General features: G+C 46.5%; 3 protein-coding genes across 4 annotated transcripts in view; 1 reads left to right on the forward strand and 2 right to left on the reverse strand.

The window, feature by feature from the left end:
* Positions 1-2363: 2363 nt before the first annotated feature.
* Positions 2364-15739, reverse strand: POFUT2 (protein O-fucosyltransferase 2). Its single transcript, XM_076341980.1, has 9 exons — positions 15561-15739; positions 14502-14752; positions 13285-13429; positions 12828-12938; positions 8452-8518; positions 4918-5043; positions 4171-4351; positions 3178-3301; positions 2364-2902 (listed from the first exon to the last, which is right to left on the reverse strand). The coding sequence occupies exons 1-9, from the start codon at positions 15737-15739 to the stop codon at positions 2749-2751; spliced, it is 1338 nt and encodes a 445-aa protein (XP_076198095.1). The 3' UTR covers positions 2364-2748.
* A 55-nt stretch (positions 15740-15794) lies between these two features.
* YBEY (ybeY metalloendoribonuclease) lies at positions 15795-17021 on the reverse strand. The gene is made up of 3 exons (XM_076341983.1): positions 16683-17021; positions 16178-16246; positions 15795-15919 (listed from the first exon to the last, which is right to left on the reverse strand). The coding sequence occupies exons 1-3, from the start codon at positions 17019-17021 to the stop codon at positions 15833-15835; spliced, it is 495 nt and encodes a 164-aa protein (XP_076198098.1). The 3' UTR covers positions 15795-15832.
* Positions 17022-17114: 93 nt separating this feature from the next.
* The window catches only part of MCM3AP (minichromosome maintenance complex component 3 associated protein), a 28711-nt gene continuing 22855 nt past the window's right edge, over positions 17115-22970 (forward strand). Inside the window, exons 1-5 of one of the 2 annotated variants that reach the window (XM_076341982.1) lie at positions 17115-17928; positions 18008-18231; positions 18924-19002; positions 21449-21596; positions 22696-22892. In XM_076341982.1, the coding sequence (XP_076198097.1) occupies positions 17124-17928; positions 18008-18231; positions 18924-19002; positions 21449-21596; positions 22696-22892 (1453 nt within the window). In that variant the 5' untranslated portion in view covers positions 17115-17123. The remainder of the gene's footprint in view (positions 17929-18007; positions 18232-18923; positions 19003-21448; positions 21597-22695; positions 22893-22970) is intronic. The other variant, XM_076341981.1, reaches the window with a different exon arrangement.

Below are 22970 nucleotides of genomic sequence, written 5' to 3' on the forward strand. Positions count from 1 at the left end.
AAGGGTAGAACACCAGCAGATATAGGATTACAGGGCAATAGATGTTTTGGCACAGTTTGCCAGATGAAAGGCCCTGTGGTCACATACACACGCATCATTGTGTATGTATTTGTGTACATACATATGTTTGTAAATACATGTATTGTCACTGCAAAGATAAAGGAGAGTCATGTCTCAAGATCTTGTGGACTTAAGAAACAAGAAGGAAATCCCAGCCTTTCATCCACTGCTGTCACCTTTCCAGCTTTTTATCGTGATGACAGGGATTCAAGGGAGAGGTGGTGTTGTTGGAAACCCTTGACCATGGGAGCTGTCATCCTGCTCTCGTCCAATCCACATTTTCTATTTGAGACAGAAAGGTGGATGTCATTTCTCTACAATCTACTTGCATGTGAGCTTGTGCTCTGCTGCCTTTGACTCTTTCAGCGAGGCTGAAACAGCACAGCCAAAAGACCCACTACTCCTCTCCGGGCCCTGTCCCAGAGCCGTGCAGCTCTTGGGGGCGAGAGGCTGTACCTTATGCCCAAGCAGAAGTTCCTTTGTGGCAGGTTGTGCCTGTAGCTTCCTGTGCTTTTGCTGTGCATCTCTGAGAAAGGCCTGGCTCTGCCCTCCCTGTGACCCCTTTTATGTAGTGAAAGACAACAGTTAGATCCCTCTTTCACCTTTTCCAGGCTGAAAAAGCCCAGCTCTCTCCTCCTCCCCTCATACGCCATGTACTTCAGCTGCCAACGGTTTTAGCAGCCTTCCTCTGGACTCTCTCCTGTTTGTCTACATCCCTCTTGCAGTGGGGGGCACTGAGATTTACCAGATGCAGTCTCCCAGTGCCAAGAAGGGTAATGCCTTCTTGCTAATGCAGCACCTCATGGGACAGACGATGAAAAAAACCTTGTCAGGGCATGCAGGTTTTATCCAAGTTCCTCCTACCTTGGAGTCCAATGCTAGGGAGCCAGGAGACAGCAAAATGCACCGTTAGAAAGAAGTAAGAAGCAGGGACACATCACATAAAAAGCTTTGTAGCATTTTATTTTTCTTAATGAGGTATACATCACATGTAAAATGTCACCATCGCTTTATATGGTGCACAGGCTAAACGAGAACATTTGACTTGGTGAGAAAAGGCACTGCTTTGAAATGCTGGGCTCCCCACTTTGTCACCAGAGAGGCTCAGCTGCTGCACGGAGATACAATAAACAGCTGGTAAGAACAGGAGAGCTGCTGCTAGTACTGTCTGAGAAATCTTCACAGGTTCCGCTGCAGTTGCATGGGAGGAAACAACCTCGTTGTCTGGGAACATCTGTGAAATGTGCATTGCACAGTGCAGGAGGGTTATATATACTCCTACTCAAGCCAAATGGAAAGAGCAAGTGAAGGGTCCACTAACAATGAGGTAATCTGGTAAAACTGACTTTAAGGAAAAATGTCTGCTTCACCTTTTGAAATCTGTCTCCTAGTTCACTTTTGAAAAAGGTTTCTCCTGCTTAACAGAGCCATGTAGACCTGCAGGGCAAAAGACGCACCCGAAGCACAGAATGAAGCAGAATACTTCCCAGCAGCCAATTCTACATAGCAGGAGACTGCAAGAGCTAGAATTGGTACTCATACAAAACTCTTCTCAATTGGGAGCTGCACTTTCCCTCTGGCTGGTGGTGTAGCATGGGGCTCTACCCCTGTACCACCAGCCAGCCATCTCCATCAGAGCACAACCTCACCTGCAAGGTTCCCCGACTGCTAGGCTTATACACATTATCTTGAGGCCCAATGACCTTTGCAGTCTGTGATTGTCCTCAGTTTGCTCCCTTGCATAAACTGAAAGCAGAAATGCAGAAAATTCATTTGTTGAATTACTGGGACAATCCATTTAACTGACGTGGAAACTTGAAAGGCTTTTTAGCATGCTCCCTAGCAAAGCATCACCGTCACTGAACTGAGTGACTGGGTGATCCCAAAAGGGTGCTGACTTTTGTATCAGTCCAACTGAACAGGCCTTTGGGAGGACGATGGGGGGGAAAAAAGTTTCCTTTGTGAAGGTAAAACATAAGAAGAAACATAACCTTTCTTTTACCACCCTACAAGCCCCATCTTTGTGCCTCTCTCAGCACAGACCCACTGAGACTGCTATTAGAAGCAATTGGTGTTCAGGTAGAAATACCACCTCCTCTTATTTTATCGAGCACTGATTGCATCAGACAATTTGAATGTCCACAAATTACTATTTGAAAAGGGAAGATTTCCCCAAGGAATGGCAGAGTTTACACACAATCTGCAGCTCACATAGTGCAGGTTACAAAACCAAGACGTATTTTTTTGTGATCAGAGAGGCAAACACTGAACAGAACAAAAAATAAAGACAGAAATGCAGTACAGACCACAGCTGTGTTACATTTATAAAAGTTAAAACTGTTCCTCTTCTTCCTCAGAATTCCAAAGAAAGCCGCGAATTACTTCGTTTGTTACTCAGTTTCAGGACAAAGTTTTGCCTTTCAAGTCTCAATTGCAGTGTCTGGTACTGTCCTCCAATCCTAGCTATGCTGAGAATTGGATCCCAGGCTGACTTCATTTTTGTCGCTCCCATCAATGCCTGACTAAGAAGATGAATATTGCTTGTACTTCAAAACCCAAATGTCAAGTAAACATTGAGAAGAGGGTAGAGGACTGAGTTGTAGTTTGGTCAAAGGGAGGTATTTCCCTGTAGTTTTTCCTTATTCTTTTGAGCTCACCAGTATTGAAGTCCTTGGATTTCTCTGTATTTTAGTATACAATTTTCCAGTGAGTCGGCTGCTCACAGTTTTTCTCTTTTTCACCACAAAATCGGTTGTAAGTTGTTTTTGGATCAAATCCCAAGATCTCCCTTTCCTCATGGATCCGGAAGGAAAATGTTGAAACTGAGGTGCCTATAAAATACCTGTGAAAAAAATCAGAACGGGTTTGTGAAGGGGGCCAGTTTTTAAAATGTAAGTAATTGCTTTCAGTCCAATGAACTTTAATGTTCATTCAAATGATAGGATAATGAAATTATCATATATATTATATACATACAATATAATTATTATACATCTATTATATATATCAATTATATATGTCATATATGATTTGTAAACAACTGTATCTGGGTCAAAAACAATGTTCAGTTTTGTGACAGGAAGATTTGGCTCCTTAAAGAAAAGTCAAATTCGCTACCTTGCATGCGCGCAGATCCACTGGTCAATCACGGCCAAGCCCCCATCTTTGTAGAGTTCCAGCTCCTCCCAAGAGGGTTCAAACCTCACCATCTCAGGCACCAGTTTCTTGAGCAATTCAATCTCTGAAAAAGGGAAAGATGCAAATTTATGTTTACGTTATAAAGAGCAACTCGCTGCTGTCATAAAATATAAGTGTTTAAGGAAACCCTGGGTGAACAGTTACGAAGCAAGCAAAACCAAAATCTACCTACAAATTTTACAACACATTTGCCAAATGTCAGATTATTGTAGGCGGGGGGGGGGGGGGAGCCAATGGGGCAGAGACATGGTGCCAAGGGGGACAATTCTCACAGGGTGGGGAAGCCTGCAAAGGGTAGAACAGACGCTACCACTACCCTCGCTGTCTAATCCTACAGGGTATGTGTACCAATAGGCCTTTCTTGACAGCAAACTTAGATTAGTTATCACAGATGCCATGCCCTGCAGCGTTATTCTAACATCATGCATTGAAACAGATCCCTAAACACTACCGGGAGGGAGGAGCAGCCCCGGGATAAGGCCTGGTGGGGGAACCCCACCCTTGGGGGTTTCTAAGCCTTGGCCACACACAGGCAGGTCCACCCCAGTCTGGCGTTGGGGGCAGCCAAGGGGAAGATTGCGTGGGAGAATTCAGAGGACCCTTCCCACCGGCATGTCCGAGAGTCTCTGAACTGCTAAGAAAAAAGGTGATATGGAAGAAAGAGGAGGAAGAACAGGCAAATTCAATTCCGAATTTCCCATTGTAGAGACCACCAAACCTCCTATGGGAAATACCAAATGAATGGTTTCATACCAACTATTCAAGCTGGAAGGAAACAGGAAGGAATTCCTGTTCAATTCCCCATTCAGTGATGGAGGCATATGAACTTCCAGTCATTTATAGAAACAAAGTGGTAATTGCTGCACTTATTGTCAAAAGTTATCAATCCTAAACTGACTATAATCTGCCTACCCTCCTCGACAGCATCAGTGGCTACAAAAACTTTTTCAAGTTTATGCATCTCCAAGAGGCTGCGGATTTTCTTTACTGCTCCTTGCAGGGAAGGCACATCTTCTCTGTGACCCCAAATGAAGTCTTTCCTTCTGAGATGAACCCCAAGGTATGGACCACCTAGCGCTGTGCCCATCTTAACCTAAGAGAGAAAGATCAATAAACTTTAAAACTTGAGAGCATCACTATTCATTCACACTGAAAAGGCCTGAATGCTATCTTTGGATAAGGTACTGAATTACTTTAGCTGCAGAAAGTAATTTTAAGGTATGGATTGGCAGTATTTTGGGACACTTATTGCAACGTTTTGATCTTGGGTGGCCTGCTTCATACAAGAAACTAGAGTGTGAAATCTTCGTAAGCAAAAATTGCTCTCCTTGACCAAATCCACAACTGGCAGTTTGCAGCTGAACTTTACACCCACAGATGATGCTGAATACAAGAAGAAATACAAGTTTCCTTTAGTGAAACGAGGGTAACAGAAATCTGGCACCCAGAACCAGTCAGCCACATCTCAACAGACTCCATTAAGTCATGTCACGCAGGGAGAAGAGGGTACAGTAGGAACATGCATGTCCACCTCGCTCTGAGCAGGGAGAGCTAGATTCACATGTACCTTCCAATATTCCCTGCAGTGTACAGCCAGGAGTACACAAATAAATAAAAAATATTACATTTGTTATGGGAAACAGACTGTTATGATTTTACCTTCATCTGTGTCCAGTCCTCCTTGTAATGAGTCCTGTCTGCCGTATCCGTGGATTGAAGATATTTGTTTCTAAACTCATCTCCCACTACACGGAGGTGTTTAGCAAACACCATGCTCCGACGGGTCTGTTGGGATAAGAGCAGATGCTGAGTCGGAAAAAGGGAGAGCTACAAATGACTAAGTGGAGATAGTTTCACACACATAGAGCTTCCAGGATGCAGTTACTTCTGATACATCCATGCAGCACTACAAGCAACAATTCCTAACCTTTCATCTGAGCTTTAACGGTTTAATCCTAACATAACCACATTTATATCCAGCATGCTCTTCCAACCCTGCAATACATAGGTGTACAGAGTAGACTGTAGTTATTTACACAACAGAACACATAATATACCAAATTAAACACTCTAGCCATATGCCTCACCTTTGGAAACAAAAGCTGGGCAAAGACTTTAGCTTGCAAAACACCCATAAGAATAAAACCAGCTTAAAAAAATCATGCATCTAGCCACAGACACAGACACTCCTATCAAATTCAGTGGAAAAGTGACAAAAAAGGAATTATTTCCTTCACCTGTGGATAATAACCTCTTTCAAAGACTCTGTGATGCAGTTACCACTGCACACAGTCACACACAGCCTTCTTATTAACAGGCACACACAACAGAACTAAGGAAATCGCATGTTACTTAACACCACTTACAAAGGACACTGGGCAATTTGGTCTAATTCTTAATTTTATACAAGTCTGTAGCCTGTTGTGTGATGGGCACGAAAGAAAGTGCAATGAAAACACCTCTCTTCAATTTCCAGCGGCCTCTCTTTTCTCAGCACAGTGAAGCCCACAGTGGACAGAGTTTGTTACACAGCAGAGAAGCCAGGTACTCCAAGACATAGCCACACCGATTGTGCCTTTGCCTTGCTCTAGCAAAGAGGCAGGAACTAGAACCTGCTAGCCTTTTTTCGCCTTTTCCCAGAGCAGCTACTTCTCCATATGCCAAACTCGCTGTGGTTGAACTGGTTCCTCCTCCATATCATTCCATAAGATGCAGAACAATTCAGTCTTCTGTAAGATCCATCACACTGGTACCTGGAGATCCACACCCCTCTAAATATTTAATGGAAGTACAAAGCCTGCTCTTCTAGCATCTTTAAAAAGATCAGCACTGGCTTTCTAATCCCATCCCAAATCCTCCAGCAAAACGTTTATATTAAGGGAGGATGTACACACTGTCTGCTGCAGAATGCTCACACTGCAGTTCAGAGAGAGGCATTTTCCCTCCTTTTTGTAATATATCAACACAATATGATCCTGTTGAGTCAAGTCATTGGGTACCTTACCCAAGATGTGATGAACATGGTATGCTCAAGGGGCAGCAAACATGTACACAACCCATGGCAGTGCAGTGCACTGGGGAGGACAATAAACATCTTTGAATGCTATGCTTGTGTCAAACACCTCTAAACTTCATCCTGACGGATTGCGCGACTGCCATGTCATGTTTGGCACCCACACAGTATGCTTATGCCAAGTTTTTCCTGGGCGCAAAGCACTCCACTGACAGCAGCTGTTCTGGATGAACACTTATTTTGCAACAGCATATGTAAAAGAGAAAACAGATGAATGTGTGAACCTCCACTGATATACTTTCTAAAGTGGATACTGTCTGTATCTGGTTATCCTCTTATTTAAAGTATATGTTTCAAATCTGCACATGTGATATTGTCACCCTTTTCAGCTACCTCCAAGTTTTTCTTCTTCTCCCTTCTTGTCTGCAAAGAAACAAACGGAGAAGGGAGAGACACTTCTGAGAGGTGCATGGAAAAAGACAAGAGGCCCTGGGCCCAAGCTGCAGCAAGGCAACTTCTGTTTGGACATCAGGCAAAACCTCTTGCCCACCAGAGTGGCACAGCTGTGGGACAGGCCCCAGAGAGGTGGCAGATCTCCACCTGTGGGGACTTTCCACCTTCAGCTGGACACAGCCCCAAACCACCAGATCAAGTTCTGGAGTGCAAACCTCGAGGCAGGGCTCCCGAGACACCTCCCCACCTAAATTTTTCTGTGATTCTAAGTTTGGGAAAACAAACAAACAAACAAAATCAGTGTTGGTTATGCTCCCTTTCATGTACGTTAATTGAATTAATGGTACAGATCCTCTAATTCTTTGAGATCATCCCCCCAAAATGGTGAAACCAAACGCAAAACCGGTGGCTTTTCTAGAGTTGTCCTTAGAGAACTTTCTGCTTCCATATAGATGGTAAAGCACTCATGTGGTCTACATGCTACACTGATGCTCTTCAAGGGATTCAACAGTTGCTCCTAAACCATTTTGGGAGGTCTTTGCTGCTCCGTGGTCATTCAACCATTAAGAATCCCAAAACAGTACCTTTCAGCATGCAGTGGTAGAGAAGCCTAAACAAAAATGGTGACAACAGTGAGAGCAATGCAGCCTAATATTAAATTCAAATATTTTTGGACACCAAAGACGTAGGCTGGTTGCAAAGGGAAGCTGGCTTGTTACAATTTAAAAACTTCTTTGAGTCAAGAGGGCATCTGTTAGCAAGATTTATAAAGAACTTCAGATGTTATCCAGAGAGTTATTAAGAAAAAAACAACAACCAAAAATCATGCAGGTAGTGAAAATTGAAGTAAAAGAAAGAATAATACTTTCCAGAAAGTTTTAAATAATTTTGAGACAAGTTTAAATTGTTGAGACAATGTTTAAAGCGCCACTGTGTGTTATGGATCCATACGGATTTCATGTCTGCTTTTACAGGACTACAAGTCAGACTCAGAAACGATACATGGGTTGCATTTCTGTTTGGAAAGTCACTCTCAATGAAAAATTCATAGTTAGCAAACTAGTTTGGTCCATTTCTGAAAAATATACCATATACCAAGTGAATAGCTAGATGTTTATATCTTGCAAGACTGAGGTCTATGTAACTTGTTTCGTAATGTCATGAAAGTCACTTTCTCTTAGAAATTTTAATTATATCAAGCACTCCATAGTGTTCCGTTTTCCTGTGGCTGAACCTTTAACTTTGTCTTAAAACTTTTCCCATAGGAATTATTTTACCATAGACCCTTGGGTGGGGTCTCCCAAAGTGCTCAGTGTTACCTTGAAACACACGGAAATTTTGCTATCGAAGCCAATGGGGAGACAGTTAGGACAATATCGAGCACTTTTGGGAATTCTTTTGAAAAGTCTAATCTTGAAGCTGACTAAACAAGAAACTGCACAAAGGCAGTTCCCCTCTGATTGCAGATGGGAGGTTGCACAGGGAAGGTCCTTCTAAACACCATGCCCTGCACACTCAGTCTTTGGGGACAAGACACCAGGACAAATTCCTGCATTATGTTAATCCACAGCAGCCTGAAGACCATCTTTAGCATACACTGCTGAAACATAAGACACAAGTTACTTTCAAGAAAAGAAACGCAAGGCAAAACTGAAGCACATATTGGTTATTGAATTTTTATCAGAACCAAGTAGAAAGTCTAGAGAAGCTAACTGGAAAATACTCACATTCCAATAATCTTTCCCTCCGTAGTGGTCGTGAAGAAGGTTTTCAGCTCTGTCTAACATCACTGACCTATTAAAAATTGTAAAACTGAGTGCAGTTCCCTTAGGAATAGAATTTACATTACGATGTTTCTTTATACAGTTGCTAGGATAAAGCACAGACTATGATCTGTTTGCAAAGGGAGCACGGGGAATGAGGGATAGGCTGCCGATCTGTTCTGTATAAAGCAAATTGTGACCCATAGCCTGCTGGGGCAGGAACGGAACTATGCCACTGCATGTTCCTGCTCTCTTCCTTAATAAATGATACTCTTAATTCTTAATTATGACAGTTAAACACAAACAAGCATTAACAATCCCCCAGGTAGTCCTCAGTAGTTCCTGCTGGAAAATAAGTTGCCAACAGGGAGAGTGATCCAAGGGGGAGAAGTGACCTATGAGATGATGTTCAGCCTCAGAGCACGTGAGAACCTCTTGGAGGAAGCAGGAGTCATGCTCACAAAAGCAAAACCAGAGAAGGTGTTTTCCATGTGTGGAATAAAATGTCCTACAGTAAAACAACAGATCAAAGAACACACAGACGCTACAAAAATGAGTGTTAGCAACTAAGCATAAGTTTTAAAATGAAAATTTTTCACTAACATGAAAACAGCCTGTGCTTTTCATAAATACACACAGTTCAGGATTGGGTACTGGAAACATAACCGCACTATCCAAGTTTTGAGAGTTTTGAGTATCCAAGAGCATAGGGAATATAGGCTTAGTTTGTGCTCTGAGCACACTGAATATGAGCAAACACACAGAGAAATGCTTCTGCTGAAGGGGCTCAAAGTCATTATCTGGACCTTCTTCTACTAAAATGAGAGGAAGCAAATAACCAATCAACTTTAGATTATCACTGCTGATAATCAGCTGGACACTTGCACATAAGGCTACAAATAATTTGGAAAATAGACTAGACTGGGCTGGTGGAGAAGCAGCACTGCATTTAACAGGAAGCTTGGAGGTGAATCGGATTAATAATCTAAATGTATCAGGAAGATTCCTATAAGTGACCACACCTGAAGAGTAATAATACAGTACTAGGACCATACAACTGATTGTCTAGCCAAAAGGGCAATATGGGACATCAGAGAGGCTATGGTGCACAAGTCACCATAGCCATTGGAGATTTCAACTATCGCCAGGTAGGCTGGGCAAGTGTCATAGCAGGACGTGACTAAGCAACTCCAGTTTGAGACACTGTCAAAGACAGTTCCATGAACCAACTGGGCGGGGAGTAGCTCCTGACATTGTCTTGAGCAGCAGCAAGACATGGACCAAAATCTCACAGTGGAAGAGCTACTCTGTGACAGTGGCCATAAACGTACTCATCTTCAACATCCTACTGGATCAACAATGGCCGAAGGAAAGTTACCGCAGTTGCATTCAGTTTCAAAAAGGGGACTATGCAAAAATGCAGAAGTAGTGTCCAAGTGAAGAAAACAAAGGCTCATAAACTCCATGAAGTTAAACAGAAAGAGACAATAAAGAAGGTCAAAAAAGAATTTGAGCAACACGAAATAAAGGCCTTCAATCTAATAACAAATCTTCATTCCAATACAAAGAAAAAGGAAACTAAAAGCTTAACAAGCACTTAGAGACGGTAACATCATGACAGAAACAGCTAACGTAGCTGTGCGCTAGGTGGAGGAGCTGGGAAGATTCACATGCCAGACCTACTTTTTCCAGGGGAACTCATCAGAGAACGTGTCTCAAACCAAAGTGTCCATAGGAAGTGTCCAGCGATGGAACAGCTAGGCAAAATGAACCAACAAATGGCCAACACCAGGCAGTATTCATCCAACAGTTGTCAAGGAACTCAAGGATGAAGCAGCTGCACCACTAATTCTGGTACACTACTTCTCACTTAAAACTGCAACACAGCAAATGTGATGTCAGCTTTCTAAAAACACACTTGGGGAGGTCTGGGATGCAACATAGTGGTAAACCTGATGTCAGTACTGGACAACTTAATAGGAATTATTATAAAAACCAGAATTAATGGATACCTAAAGTAAATTGGAGAAGTATCAACATGGAGCTCTGAACTCTGAACAATCAGAGTAGTCTGAAGACATAAGCATACACGCGGTTAAGGGAAATCTCATTGACATTGCCTACCAGGATTTCCTGACAGCCTTCGTTGAAGGCTTTTAAGAAAACTTAACAGCAATGGCACAGGAGGGAAGGTCCTTGCATGGATTAAAAAAAAGTTCAAAGACAGGGATAAGCGTCCAATTCTCATTGTAGAGGGAGGTCACAAGTGGAAGCAATCTGCTTTTCACCATATTCCTAAACAGCCTACAAAAGGGCATGAACTTTGCAGGGACACAGCTTGCCAATCATTTTAAATTGCTCAGAGCAGCAAAGACAAAGGCCAATTGTGAAGAATTAGAGAAGTTTGATGACTAGCCAATAAAGTGGCAGATGAAATCTAATGTAGGAGTGTGTCTAGTAAGAAAAAAATACTGGCTTCATCTGATAACTAAAGGGCTTGATGCTCAGGAATGGGGGCAGTTCGATGAAAACATCAAGGCAACACTCATCAGAGGTCAAAAAAAGGAACTTGTACACTAGGAATTACCAGAAAAAGAAGAGAGCACTAAACAGAGCATGTCATTATACCACTATGTAATGGGTTTACCTGCACTCAGTGTGCAGGATCCAGTCGAACTGTAAAGGTTCAGAGAATGGCAGTGAGGATGACCAAAGGCATGGAAAGGCTTTCACACGAAGAACGATTAATGAAGCCAGGACTCTTCACACTGCAGAGGAGACAACTGAGGGGGAATATGATAGAGAGATGTAAAATCATGCATGGCATGGAGGTGAATATGGAAGAGCTGTTTGTTCACTGTCTCTTCCACTACATGAACTAGGGGACATTAGATGAAACTTGCAGGTAGGAGTTACAAAAGGAGGTGCAAAACCTTTAGGTCTTGTCCCAAGATTTTGTGGATGCTAACAGTGTGCATGGGAGTTCAAAGGGAAGCTTGCACAGATCCATGGACTCACTGAAGGATATAAAAGACAGGAAGATCACTTTTGGCTCAGAAGGTCCCTAAAACCACAAATCTGAAGGGTGTGACAGGACTCAGGGAAGGCATTACACACACTTGCCCAGTTCTTATACTTTTCCCCAGACATCTCATTTTAGCCACTCTTGGATTTCACACACTAAACTAGACCGACTTTAACATGAACCACTGTAGCTGCCCTTACATTGCTGTTATGTTGGTACTTCCTCCTACTTGTGTATGATTGAGAAATGTGATCTTGTGGATAAGGCACCTTGTCTGCGTGTTAGGAATACTTGGGCACCACTCCTCTTTTTTCTCTTGACCTTCCTCATTGCCAGACCTTTGACAGTTGCCATGAAAGAGTTAACTGTAGGGCTAAACATGGAGACCTCGATGGCTTATTTAATCCAGTTTTCTGCTGTCACTAGCAAAGATTATGGTATAACTCCTACAAATAGAACATTCCTGTTAAAAAACAGGACTTTGCTTCCTCTACTCCCAGCAGGAGGTACTACAGATCCCCACTGCTCTGCTTAGGGGAACCTTCATCTCATTTCCAATTAAATTCCAATTGATGTCAAATTTTTTGATGTTTTTGCTCTCATAGCAAAACTGCACTTCAGCTTAGATGGTTTGTGTTTCTCCTATATATTTATTCCCCTGATGTATTCATAGACAGTGATTATTTCCTCTTCCTGTTCTCCCCTGTACCCCAGTAGCTTTTGCTTTGCTACAATGTCTTCAGTTGTTACAGGGTCACAGCTGACTGGAAATACTTTGCTACTGGGATGATGTAAGCATGCTCCATCTCTCATATAAGAGCTTTCCTTTCCTCTGATCAACCTACTGGCATCTCAGACCAGAGATGAAACACGCTGCTTGCTTTCTCTAAACCCAGCTCACACTATTGAGGACGAATGTCACAGGAGACCAGGCACTGCACCTTGTGATCTGAGACGTGGGCTTGGGAAACACTGATTCCACTCTGTTCATTCCCTCTTGGCCCAGTGTTGAAGGGTAAAGGAAGGAAAGGTAAACACAGGGTGACAAGGACATTTAGCTACCTGAGAGAGAGTATAAAGGAGCTCAAGGCTATTTCCTCTTAGGTTTTAGCACTGCAGTATTTAACTTAACTTACAGTTAGGTGTTTCTCACAGTGTAAATTCCTTTTGTAATGATTTTAACAGATTACAATAACTCAGTGATGAAGTACCACAACAGTGGGACATAGCCTGTAAGTTCCCCCTGCTCCTCCCACCTGGTAATGGGTTTGTGGGCACACAATGCAACAATAAATAGTAATACAAGGCAACTCACTGTGCTGAAGTGTTCTTCAAAAGGATGGGAGCCACAACAGAGGCAGATCCTTGGACAGATAAACAAGAGACATTTAGGCCCCGTGTTTCCTCGTAACCCCAGAACCATCCCCTGAAAGGGAACACAAAGCATTGGTGCACAGGCTTGTATTTTCAATTAATGCCATATACAATGAAACAAATGAACAGTACACACTAGAAAGATGATATATAATGTAAATAAACCAGCCAGCTCCATTATACTGTTTTTGTGTGAAACAACGACTTTCTAAAATTAGATCTTCTAGTACCAATACAACATTTTATTGTTGATGGGGTTTTAAAAACAAAGAGAGCCTCAAGCACCCAGAGATTCACAGACAACACTACAATAACTGCACAAGTCTGTTCTGTTAGAGTAGGCAAATGTCTCATTGAATACAACTAAAAAGAAGACTGAAAGGACTGCTAGATGTTACCTGTAGTACTCATGTTTGTCTTTGGAGTACATGAGCTGATCAATGCATGGCCTTTCATCTGTTTTTTCTTCCCATGTTCCTTCTTTCCATCCTTCTGCGTAGCCTTGTAGGACATAAATCTGTTCAATAAAGGGCCCACCTGACTCTGAGCAGAAGGCAAAGCAAAGCATTTGTGAGCACGAAAAACCACACGATAAAGGTATGAACTAGCATTACCTGCAGTTAAAAATCTGCTAGAAATACTAATATTACACCACCCTCTCTCTTCCTTGTTTTCCCTACAAAAAAGGAAAGGAAGCTCTGTGTGAGCAAGAAAAGCTAAAAGGGTCAGGGGATGTGACAACCTGCTACTCCCACCCAGCTATGCATGATTTAATGTGCCAAACAGAACTGAATCGCCACAGAAATGTAAATTTAAAAGCTGGGTAAAACACACTATGAAGCACAGAGGTTTTCAATGCTGTAGGTAGCTGCTATGGGAAGAGTGCCTCCAAGAAAATGACAAGCACAAGCCCTTCTTCCCCTAAATTGTATGGTTTCTAAATGCTTTTTCCTGAAAGGTAGGGGACAATGATCCCTTCAGAGCTCTTTGCAGAGGTGTGACATTTGGTGGCCTTTATTTCCTTTATTGAGAAAGTCTGTGACACTGCTGCAGATTTTGGCATTTGGTGATTAGCTCTACATGGCATTAAATCCTAAAGGAACCGACTTCACAGTTCCCATATTCTTAGGGAAAGCCTTTCTCTTATATACCATTTTGCACACAAAAAGCAGGGGATAAGTATTTTGAGTATGTGCAGCATCGATGATGAAAAAGTAAGTTCACCAAAGAACCCGCTGTACAATTTTTACTGTCCAACCACCTCCAGAAAAAGGTGGCTTGTCTGTATTTCGACAGAGAGCTGCAGGCTGCCTCTCTCTCCTTACAGGGTTGTCACTATGGTCAAAATTACGCAGAAGTATCTGTGACTTTAACCAAAGGCATTAACTGTCTTTCTCTGGGGTCCCTAGGAAGTGCTACATCAAATGAGCTGCCAAATAATTGGGTTATTTCATCCTAATGGTTTGCTCAGCACAATTCTTTCCCATTCCTCCTCTTGCCACCTTTAACTTTTTTTATTTCACATATAAGGATAAAAGCACATATAAGGATAAACCTGTGAAGAAACCACCTCAAATATTTAGTCAATTGTAGATTGTATGACCCCATACTCTACCTGCAAGGAACTGCTCATATTCAATGACAGGGATGTTCTTGTTGAGACTTGGGAGATCGAAGAACTCAGACCAAGGGATCCGGACCTGAAGGATGCTGGGGCTTTGCCAGTGATAAAGACGTCCCCAGGGAGGCAGGACTAACACCCAGTTTTCACTTTTCAGCAAGGTCTTTAGAAGGGAAGCAATGCGAATATAGACATCTCTGCGAAGGTTGAACCCTTCAGGAGGATTTACATCATACAAAAGGTATCTGGGGACAACAAAGCAATATAATTACTTCGGGGAGTTTAAACCTTTTACACTTTTTTTTTTACCCCACAATCATGTGATGCAACTATTGGGATGGAAACTGTTCCTCTTTCATGAGTTTGTGGTACTCAGAAGATGGAAGGGGATAAAGTAGGGGAAGGTAGAGCGGTGCATGCTGCAGGGGCTGAGGGGGGCACAGGGGTCTCCTCGCGGGACATCATCAAGGTGGCACATGCCACGAGCCTTTCCTGCAGCCGGGCGGGATGTGGGAGGCCAAGGAGTGAACCCCTCGGATGTCTTGCACATCCTGAGGGTAACATGGTGTGTGGTGAGAATGATGAAACAACTGGCACAGTACTCGGGCTAATTCTTGTGAGCTGAATATGAAGGCGGGAGGACACGTTCAGGAGGGACAGGGGAAAAGGGTGCACATCACCCGCTGCAGGGCAGATGCGTAGGGGTCCCCAGGCCACGCTCAGAGCAGGAAAGCCCCCAGAGAGATGCGATGGCGGCATCTTCCAGAAATGACCCAAACAGCACCAGCAAGTGAAGGAGGACCTTTAAGTGCCCACCAGTCGATGGCTCAGAGACATGGCAGGTCACCTGTGTGGGGGACCTGCTGTGTCCCCTAGGGACACAACGCAGGAGGCTGCGATGAGAGGAGGGTCCCGGGGGCGGCAGGGGCTAACCCTGGCAGGCAGGACTGGCCTGCGGTGAGTGGGCCCGCTCTGGGGCTGAGGCGGAGGGGGCGGTGCCGCGCTGGCATGGCCCTGATGGGGCCCATGGTGCCTGGGGGGGCCGCTCCTCACCTGGTGCGCGGCGCGGCAGCGGCGGCGGGCAGCGAGGAGGCGGCGTGGCCGGCGCGGAGGGCGGCGGGCGGCGGCTGGGTGGCGGCAGGCGGCAGGAGGGCGAGCGCGGCCAGGCCCAGCAGCAGCAGCAGCAGCGGCGGCGGCGGCAGGAGGCGGCAGCCGGGGCCTTGCTCCGCCATCCCCGCGCCACGTCCGGGGCGGCCCCGGCGGCGGCCCGGCCCCTCGGTGCGCGGGGGGGAAGCGGCGGCCGCGGGGTCCCCGGCACGGTTCCCTCAGAAGAGGCCCGCGGTCAGGGGCCGGAGGCTGGCGCCGGTGAGCCGGTTGAGCTCCTCCAGGATCTCCACCTCCTTCTGGTACATCTGCGGGAGGGCGCAGGAGAGAAGTCACGGTCAGCGCCGCTGGCACCGTGCTCCGCGGCTGGGCTAGCAGCATCTCGGCGCCTGCCAATGCCGGCATCAACGCGAGCCACAGCTCTGCAGAGCCGCCCGCCTGGCGGGCCGGACCCGCAGCTTCCCTGCCACAGGGGTGCGAGGCAGGGGGGGATGCTTTCCACCCGGGTACAGCCTGACACAGGCTGGACACCGCACACCTTCCCCAGCTCCAGGCCATCGCCATACCTGTTGCCACTCGGGTTTTGTGTTGTGCTGGTAACCAAGCAAATGGCACAGTCCGTGGGCTGCCGTCACCTGTGCAAAGAGGCAAGAACAAATGACATCCATTACAAACTTCACCCCAACGCCAGCAGCTCGCCTGCGCAGACAGCCCTGGCACCAGTGACACAGCCCACCCTGCACGAACCGGAGCACGAGGGGTGACCGTACCAGATCATTTGCCGTTTTGCCAGAACTTGCAGGGAAAAGCCAGTACTGCACATGCAGAACGGCAAAGATCAGGTAACGTACGAACTCACCAGTTAAATAAGTTTTAAAACATAGAGTTAATCTTTTAGGGTAAGCTGTAAGATCATCGCCTCCTTGCATAGCCCGGCCGGGCTAGGAAAGCGGCAGCCGCTACCCTGTCCCTGGGGGACAAGCCCGCGGCTGTCCTTCCCTGCAGCGCAGGACCAGGGGGACCGCTGCCCGCGGAGGGCCGGACAGGCTCGCTGCCCGCGGCGGGGCTCACCGCCAGGACGCTGTCGAAGTCTTCCCCGCTGGCGCGGCACTGCTGGTGAATGTACTCCACCCCCAGGAAGATATCCCCCAAGTTGTACTCGTCGCGGCAGCGTGGCCGCGGCAGCTCCCCCGCCGCCACCTGGTGGAAGGGGAAGGAGAGCACGTCGGTGGGCTCCGGGCGCTGCCGGTACGTGCCGTTGAGACGCCGCATCAGCCCGTTGCCGGCGCAGACCAGCCCCACGTCGAAGCGGGAGGCACCCAGGGCGGCCCGCAGGACACACACGGCGCGGCGGAGCGGGGCGCGACGCACCAACACAGTCCGCTGGGCGTTCCGCAGCGCCACGCTCATGATGGCGGCGGCGGCGGGACCCCGCCCCGCCCGCGCCTCGCCTCGCCCCGCCCGCGCCTGCGCGCCCCCGCCCGCCGAGGAGGGGCGGCGGCGGCGGCCGCCATGAACACCGGGGGTCCCTTCCGCGGGCCACCCGCCTTCCCGCCACCGCTGCGCTTTGGGCAGGCCGCCGTCTTCGGGCAGGGCGGCGCTGCCGCCGGCCTCCCCTTCGCCCCCGGGCCCGCCGCCGCTTTCGGGCCGCCCTACGGACTAGGCCAGGCGCCGGCCTTCGCGGCCGCGGGCACCAGCAGCGGCTCCTCGGCAGGCAACGCGGGGTTCAGCTTCAAGCCGCCCACCAACCTGGGCAGCTTCCCGGGGCCGGGCGAGGCGCCGGGCAGCGGGGCCTTCGCGGCGCCCGAGTTCCGCTTCAAGGCGCCCGAGAACGCTGCCGCCGCCTTCAAGCCGCTGGCGGGGGGTGAGGCGGGGAAGGGCCCGGCCGCCCCCGCCGCCTTCACCTTCTCGCCGCCTTTCGGCTTCGCGCCCGAGGCGGGCCCAGAGACGGCGGCGGCGGGGGGGCCCTTCTTCTCGCGTCCCGCCGCCGCCCTAGGCCGCCCGGAGGAGAAGGGCCCGCGGCCGCTCTTCGAGGAGCTGGGGGAGCCGGCGCCCAAGGGCCTGAAGCGGAAGGAGGAGCGGGAGCGCTCGCCGCGGCGGGCGGCGGCGGGCGGGCGGGCGACGGTGGCGCCGCCGGAGAAGCGGGCCGTGCTGCTGAGCCGCCCCCGCGGCGGCGCGCTCTTCGGCCGCACGCTGGAGGAGGTGCTGCGCAGCCAGGGCCGCGGGCACCGCGACCGCGGAGACGCCGCCGAGGCCGAGCGGGGACCCGCCGAGGAGTTGCCGCCGGCCGAGGCTCGGGAGCAGCCCCCCCGGGAAGGTGGGCGGGGGTGGCCGGGACGCCCCGCCGGCTGTGTGTCACCTCGATTTCTGAGGTGTCTGCCTCCCTCTCTTCACAGATGCCGCCCCCGCGACCCCCGCCCGCCGGTCTCGGGGCAGCGAGAGTACGGAGGGGCTGGGGGGCCTGTCGCCCGGCGAGCTGACGGCCATCCAGTGCAAGAACATCCCCGATTACCTCAACGACAGGACGGTGCTGGAGAAGCATTTCGGCCAGTTCGTAAAAGTTCGACGGATCATGACCAGGCGCAATAAAAAAATGGCTGTTCTGCACTTTTTTGATCATGTGAGTCTCGGAAGCGGTCGGCACAAGAGCAGGCTTAAATCTGAGTGCTTGGGATGGGTCCAGCTCTGGTGAGATCTGCACCCCTGTTTGGTAACGCAGTATGTTTTTCACGTGGGGGAAAGCTTTGTATTGTGAGCACTGTATTACAGACAGGGATAGAAACGTGCTGAGCCGTACCTAAAACGTGGTAGCTGCCAGAGCTCTGCCTCGCTTTAGCTGTCCTGTTAGCATCCAGCTCAAACACCAAACGGATCTTACGTGTTTGTTGGTTCACGTTGCCCAAACCTGAATTACATACGCTGCTGCATTCTTCCTCAGGCTTGGCAGCACCAAGGGTGAGGTGAGCTCGTGCCATCTTTGCAGGGTGACCTGCTCACTGGACATACTGCTGTAATGTCAGCACTGAGGTGTGTTGAGGAGCCAATTCAGAGACTGCATGTTCTGTTCCTGTTTTGTGCTTAAAAACACACCTTTGGTATCAAGTGCTCTAAGATTGCTGTGGCTCTTAAAAAAGCAGCAATTTTTTTGGAAACCAGTCCCGCTGGTTGCGTGTAGGTCTTAAGTGAGAGGTTAAAATGCAGTAACCAGAATTTTATGGAAACTGGTAAATGTTTCTCTGGCAAAAACTGCACTGCATGTTTTGGCATTGTGATGTTAATAGGTTTTCATACTCTGCTTTTGTTTTCTTTCAGGCCTCTGCAGCTCTTGCCAGAAAAAAAGCGAAAGAGTTGCACAAAGACATAGTAACGTTTTGGCAAAAGAAGAAAACAAGTAAGTCGGTGTTTCCAGATACGATTACTGAGTGATACATAAATGGTGTGGCATCTGCTCTGTTCTTTTTTCCCCGATGTGCTGAGATCAATACAAAGATGATATCCACAGTAGGAATATTACAGTTCCAGAAGTATGATGGTTCTCTTTGACTTTTGCTAGTCAGACTGTTTGGTGTGCAGAGCTTCTGGGATCATTGAAGGTTATTCTTTACAGAAGCATAAAAATAGTTGTTCTGCATTTTATGTGACATCCCAGCTAGCTCTGTTTGTGGCAAAGGCTAATGGTGAATATGTAGAGCAGGGGAAAAAGAACAGGATAAAGCACGTAATTTCTCAGCCTTTAACAGCCTATGGCTCAGGAACCCTGGGAGCCAGAAGGGGTGTCTTAGTCCTTGGAGAATTTTTCTCTTGTGAAGTTACCCAGTTGCTTTTGTAAGCTCTGTAAATTTCCAGCATCTGCAGTACTGTCCTCTGGTATTGAGGAAGTTTTAAGTGAGCAACTGCAAATCGCAGTTGGAAATTGCACTATTTCTTTCTTAAATTCCTGTTGTCTAAAACATCTTGCTTGATCTGAGCCAAAATGCTGTTTCAGCCATATGAAAGAGCTGAAGACACTTGAAATGACGGTGTAGTTTTACAAGAGAATTTAGAAATCGTTCATGCAGCCACAGAAGAGGAATATGGTGATGTTAACTTTGTGCTCCTATCTAGAAGTAGGACGCTCTTTGGGGATGTAAGAAAACCCTGTTTCAAATGCCTCACTGCCTGCTTCAGAGCATGGGCTGGAATGTGGGCTTCCGGCTTTCAGGAAAGTGTCCTGAGAACTGAGTAAAGGAGTACCCTGGAGTGAGTGTCTGTGTTGCTGAGGTTGCTGTTCTGCGTATCAACAATTACATACTGCTTGAACCAAAAAGAGAGAACAGTGTGTGTGATTGGCCTCCAGAGAACTGAGCTTAGAAATGGGAAACCCGAATTCCAGAACCCTGCTTGGGATTAGGGCAAGAGATGTGAATGTTGGCTGTTCACCCCCTAGGCGAATACTTGAATTGTCAAGTGCTTCCCTTTCTTTAGCTTTATGAATGCTGCGTGTGTACCTCTGAGATCCTAGCCTGGGGATACGCTTCAGCTGTCAGCAAATGAATGGTTCACCACAGCTTTCACCAACCACAAACTTGCCTTCCAGAAAATGAACAGCTGCAGAGTTGTCTTCCTGTGAATTAATGTCTTGAAGCAGCAGCTATAGGGGCGTGTCCTGGTTTCGGCTGGGATAGAGTTAATTTTCTTCCTAGTAGCTGGTACAGTGCTGTGTTTCGGATTTAGGATGAGAATAATGTTGATAACACACCGATGTTTTAGTTGTTGCTAAGTAGTGCTTATGCTAGTCAAGGGCTTCTCAGCTTCCCATGCTCTACTGACTGAGAAGGCTGGAGGTGCACAAGAAGCTGGGAGGGGGCACAGCTAGGACAGCTGACCCAAACTGGCCAAAGGGACATTCCATACCATGTGATGTCATGCTCAGTATATAAACTGGGGGAAAGCTGGCCAGGGGGGCCACTGCTCAGGGACTGGCTGGGCATCGGTCGGCAGGGGGTGAGCAATTGCATTGTGCATCACTTGCTTTGTATATTCTATTATTTTTATTTCAATTACTAAACTGTTCTTATCTCAGCCCACAAGTTTCCTCACTTTTACTCTTCCGAATCTCTCCCCCATCCCACCAAGGAGGGGGGGAGTGAGCAAGTGGCTGTGTGGTGCTCAGTTGCTGGCTGAGGTTAAACCACAACAGGGTGCCTGTTTGCCTTTGTCATTTTATTGTGGTGTTAATGTGAATGGCAGTATTCTAAAATAACTAATCTGAGAGAATTTAAGAAATCCAACTAGTTGAAAATCTGTTCCTGGGAGAAGAAATTCTCCCTTCCTGCAAGGTGTAGATGTAACTCTTGAGAAGGCATGCCAACCTCAGTCTAAGCTTGGGTATGTGAAATAAATAATTAAAATGCTTCAGCAGGAGCACTGGGAATTGTGGTTTACACAGGTGAAATGGATTTCATATCCTGTGGAGAGTTATGACTTACGGATTATATCCCACACCGGAGAGAACTTAAATTCAGATGGTGATCAGACTTAATTTACTGACAATCTGCTGATCAATTATAGTTATTGCTAAGTGACATTTTATTGAAAAATACTTATTTTTTTATATTATTTTATACTGATGATAGAACAGTGAAGCTGACTAGCAATTGGTTGACTTAGTCGGTACAGCTTCTAGTGCAAGTTGTCCTAGAAGTTTTGCATACATGTACAAAACTGTGACTCTTAGTTTTATTTTCTAATAGTATTTTTTTAAAACAAACTGCTAACCACCACTCCTATGGGTAAAAAAGAGTTGTTGCTTAAACTATTTGGCAAGTACCTGGCTTCATGTTTATATGTCACTTCAGGTCCAGCAAAAAGAGAATTTTCGTGCAAGGAGAAGAAAGCAGGTGAAGATGAAGGAAGGCAAAGCAGTGAAGAGCAAAGCTATCAGCATTCCCCTCTTCGAAAACCTTTGATAAGATCCTCTGCCAGCAGTGTGATGCCTGGTAAAAGGTATGTCTGCTCCCTGGGAATCCATCTGGCAGGAAACAGGGTGCATGGGGGAAAATGATGATCAGTGTGTGCCAAATAGTCATGTTCTTAACGAGGAATGTGCTTCCCTTGTCTCTTCTGGTTTGTCTGAATTACAAGCTCACAGATCTCACACTTTGTCAGAAAGATACTTCTAACTGCTTATTAAGGTCTTTTACTTTGGTCTGCTTATTTCTTTTGAATATTTTGTTCATAACAACATGAGTAGCAACGTCTGCAATAGTGAGGCATAAGGGAATTGAATGAAATGGTGCAGAGCCAAACTAGGACCAAGCAGCAATGACACTGTTCTGTGGTCATGATTAAATGAGCTTCTGAAGTGAGTAGTTTCATTTGTAGGCAATTACAGTTCTGTGGAATGAGAATCCCCTTTTCAGAGTAGCTGCTGAGTTTGGATCATCGTCTTGTCTTGCTTCAAGTGAGTAGTCTTTGTACAGGAGTCCTCCTGTTTTGTGTCAGTTGCTGAAGTGACAAGATTGTCATCTTTCTGTGGTACCTTAATGGCGTGTCTGTTTTTACAAAAGTCATTGGTGTGCGTAGTCATATAATTATAAAATTAGTAATATGTTGTGAAGGAATGAATGTTCCTTGATTTTAAAAAGTATGTTTGTATCTGGGCCCTGTGAAATCTTTCAATAATATCTGTTGCTATAGAAAGCATTCGTTTTTTTCACACCAAACAGCAGGCTAGTTCCTGGCTTAAAATGCAAACTGCTGTGCCATAGTGATGCGAAAAGGCTGCAACAGCCATCTGGTTCTGGCCACTCTAAGACAGATTCAGTAATACCATTTCTATTGTACAAAGGTTGAGGCTTTCACCGCAATCAGGAATGCTTGGCAGTGTTGTCAAGGCAGTACTGAGGATTTAACCAGATTAACTCCCAGTGCTAGTGTTAGCTCATAACAACCTTAGTACGTCGATACATACTTTATTTGATACATTGCCTTGTGAACAAAATATTCTTCTGAACAGAGATGTTGACGTCCTAAAGAACAGTGAACTGATTAAGGCCGGGGCATGCATTAGTGTATTATTGATAAAAAAATCTTCTATTTTTAGTTCTCCAGCAAAGAAGCCTGGTCTTCGAAAGGCGCTGCAGTTTGAAGCAGATCTGTTTGATTCTAGTTCTGAAGGGCAGAGCTCAGAGGCCTTGGGAGCTTCATTGTCATCTCTTGGTAACCTGGTAGGATTAGTGGCCGAGACATCTGAAGAAAGATACCGTCTTTTGGACCAAAGGGACAAAATTATGCGACAAGGTAATTACACGAGTTAATGAGTGTAACATCTGCTTCTCTGCTGGAAAGAAATAAGTGTTTGGTGTCTGTTGGAAAGCT

The sequence above is a fragment of the Aptenodytes patagonicus genome, chromosome 6, assembly GCF_965638725.1.
Source record: "Aptenodytes patagonicus chromosome 6, bAptPat1.pri.cur, whole genome shotgun sequence".
NCBI lineage: Eukaryota > Metazoa > Chordata > Aves > Sphenisciformes > Spheniscidae > Aptenodytes > Aptenodytes patagonicus.

Coding starts and splice junctions, on each gene's coding strand:
- POFUT2 (XM_076341980.1), bottom strand. CDS start 15,739: ATGGCGGAGCAAGGCCCCGGCTGCCGCCTCCTGCCGCCGCCGCCGCTG. Junction 12,939..13,284: donor GACAAACATGAGTACTACAG/GTAACATCTAGC, acceptor GTTCCCTTTCAG/GGGATGGTTCTGGGGTTACG. Junction 4,352..4,917: donor AGGACTGGACACAGATGAAG/GTAAAATCATAA, acceptor TTTCTCTCTTAG/GTTAAGATGGGCACAGCGCT.
- YBEY (XM_076341983.1), bottom strand. CDS start 17,021: ATGAGCGTGGCGCTGCGGAACGCCCAGCGGACTGTGTTGGTGCGTCGC. Junction 16,247..16,682: donor ACTTCGACAGCGTCCTGGCG/GTGAGCCCCGCC, acceptor CTCTTTGCACAG/GTGACGGCAGCCCACGGACT. Junction 15,920..16,177: donor CAAAACCCGAGTGGCAACAG/GTATGGCGATGG, acceptor GCCCTCCCGCAG/ATGTACCAGAAGGAGGTGGA.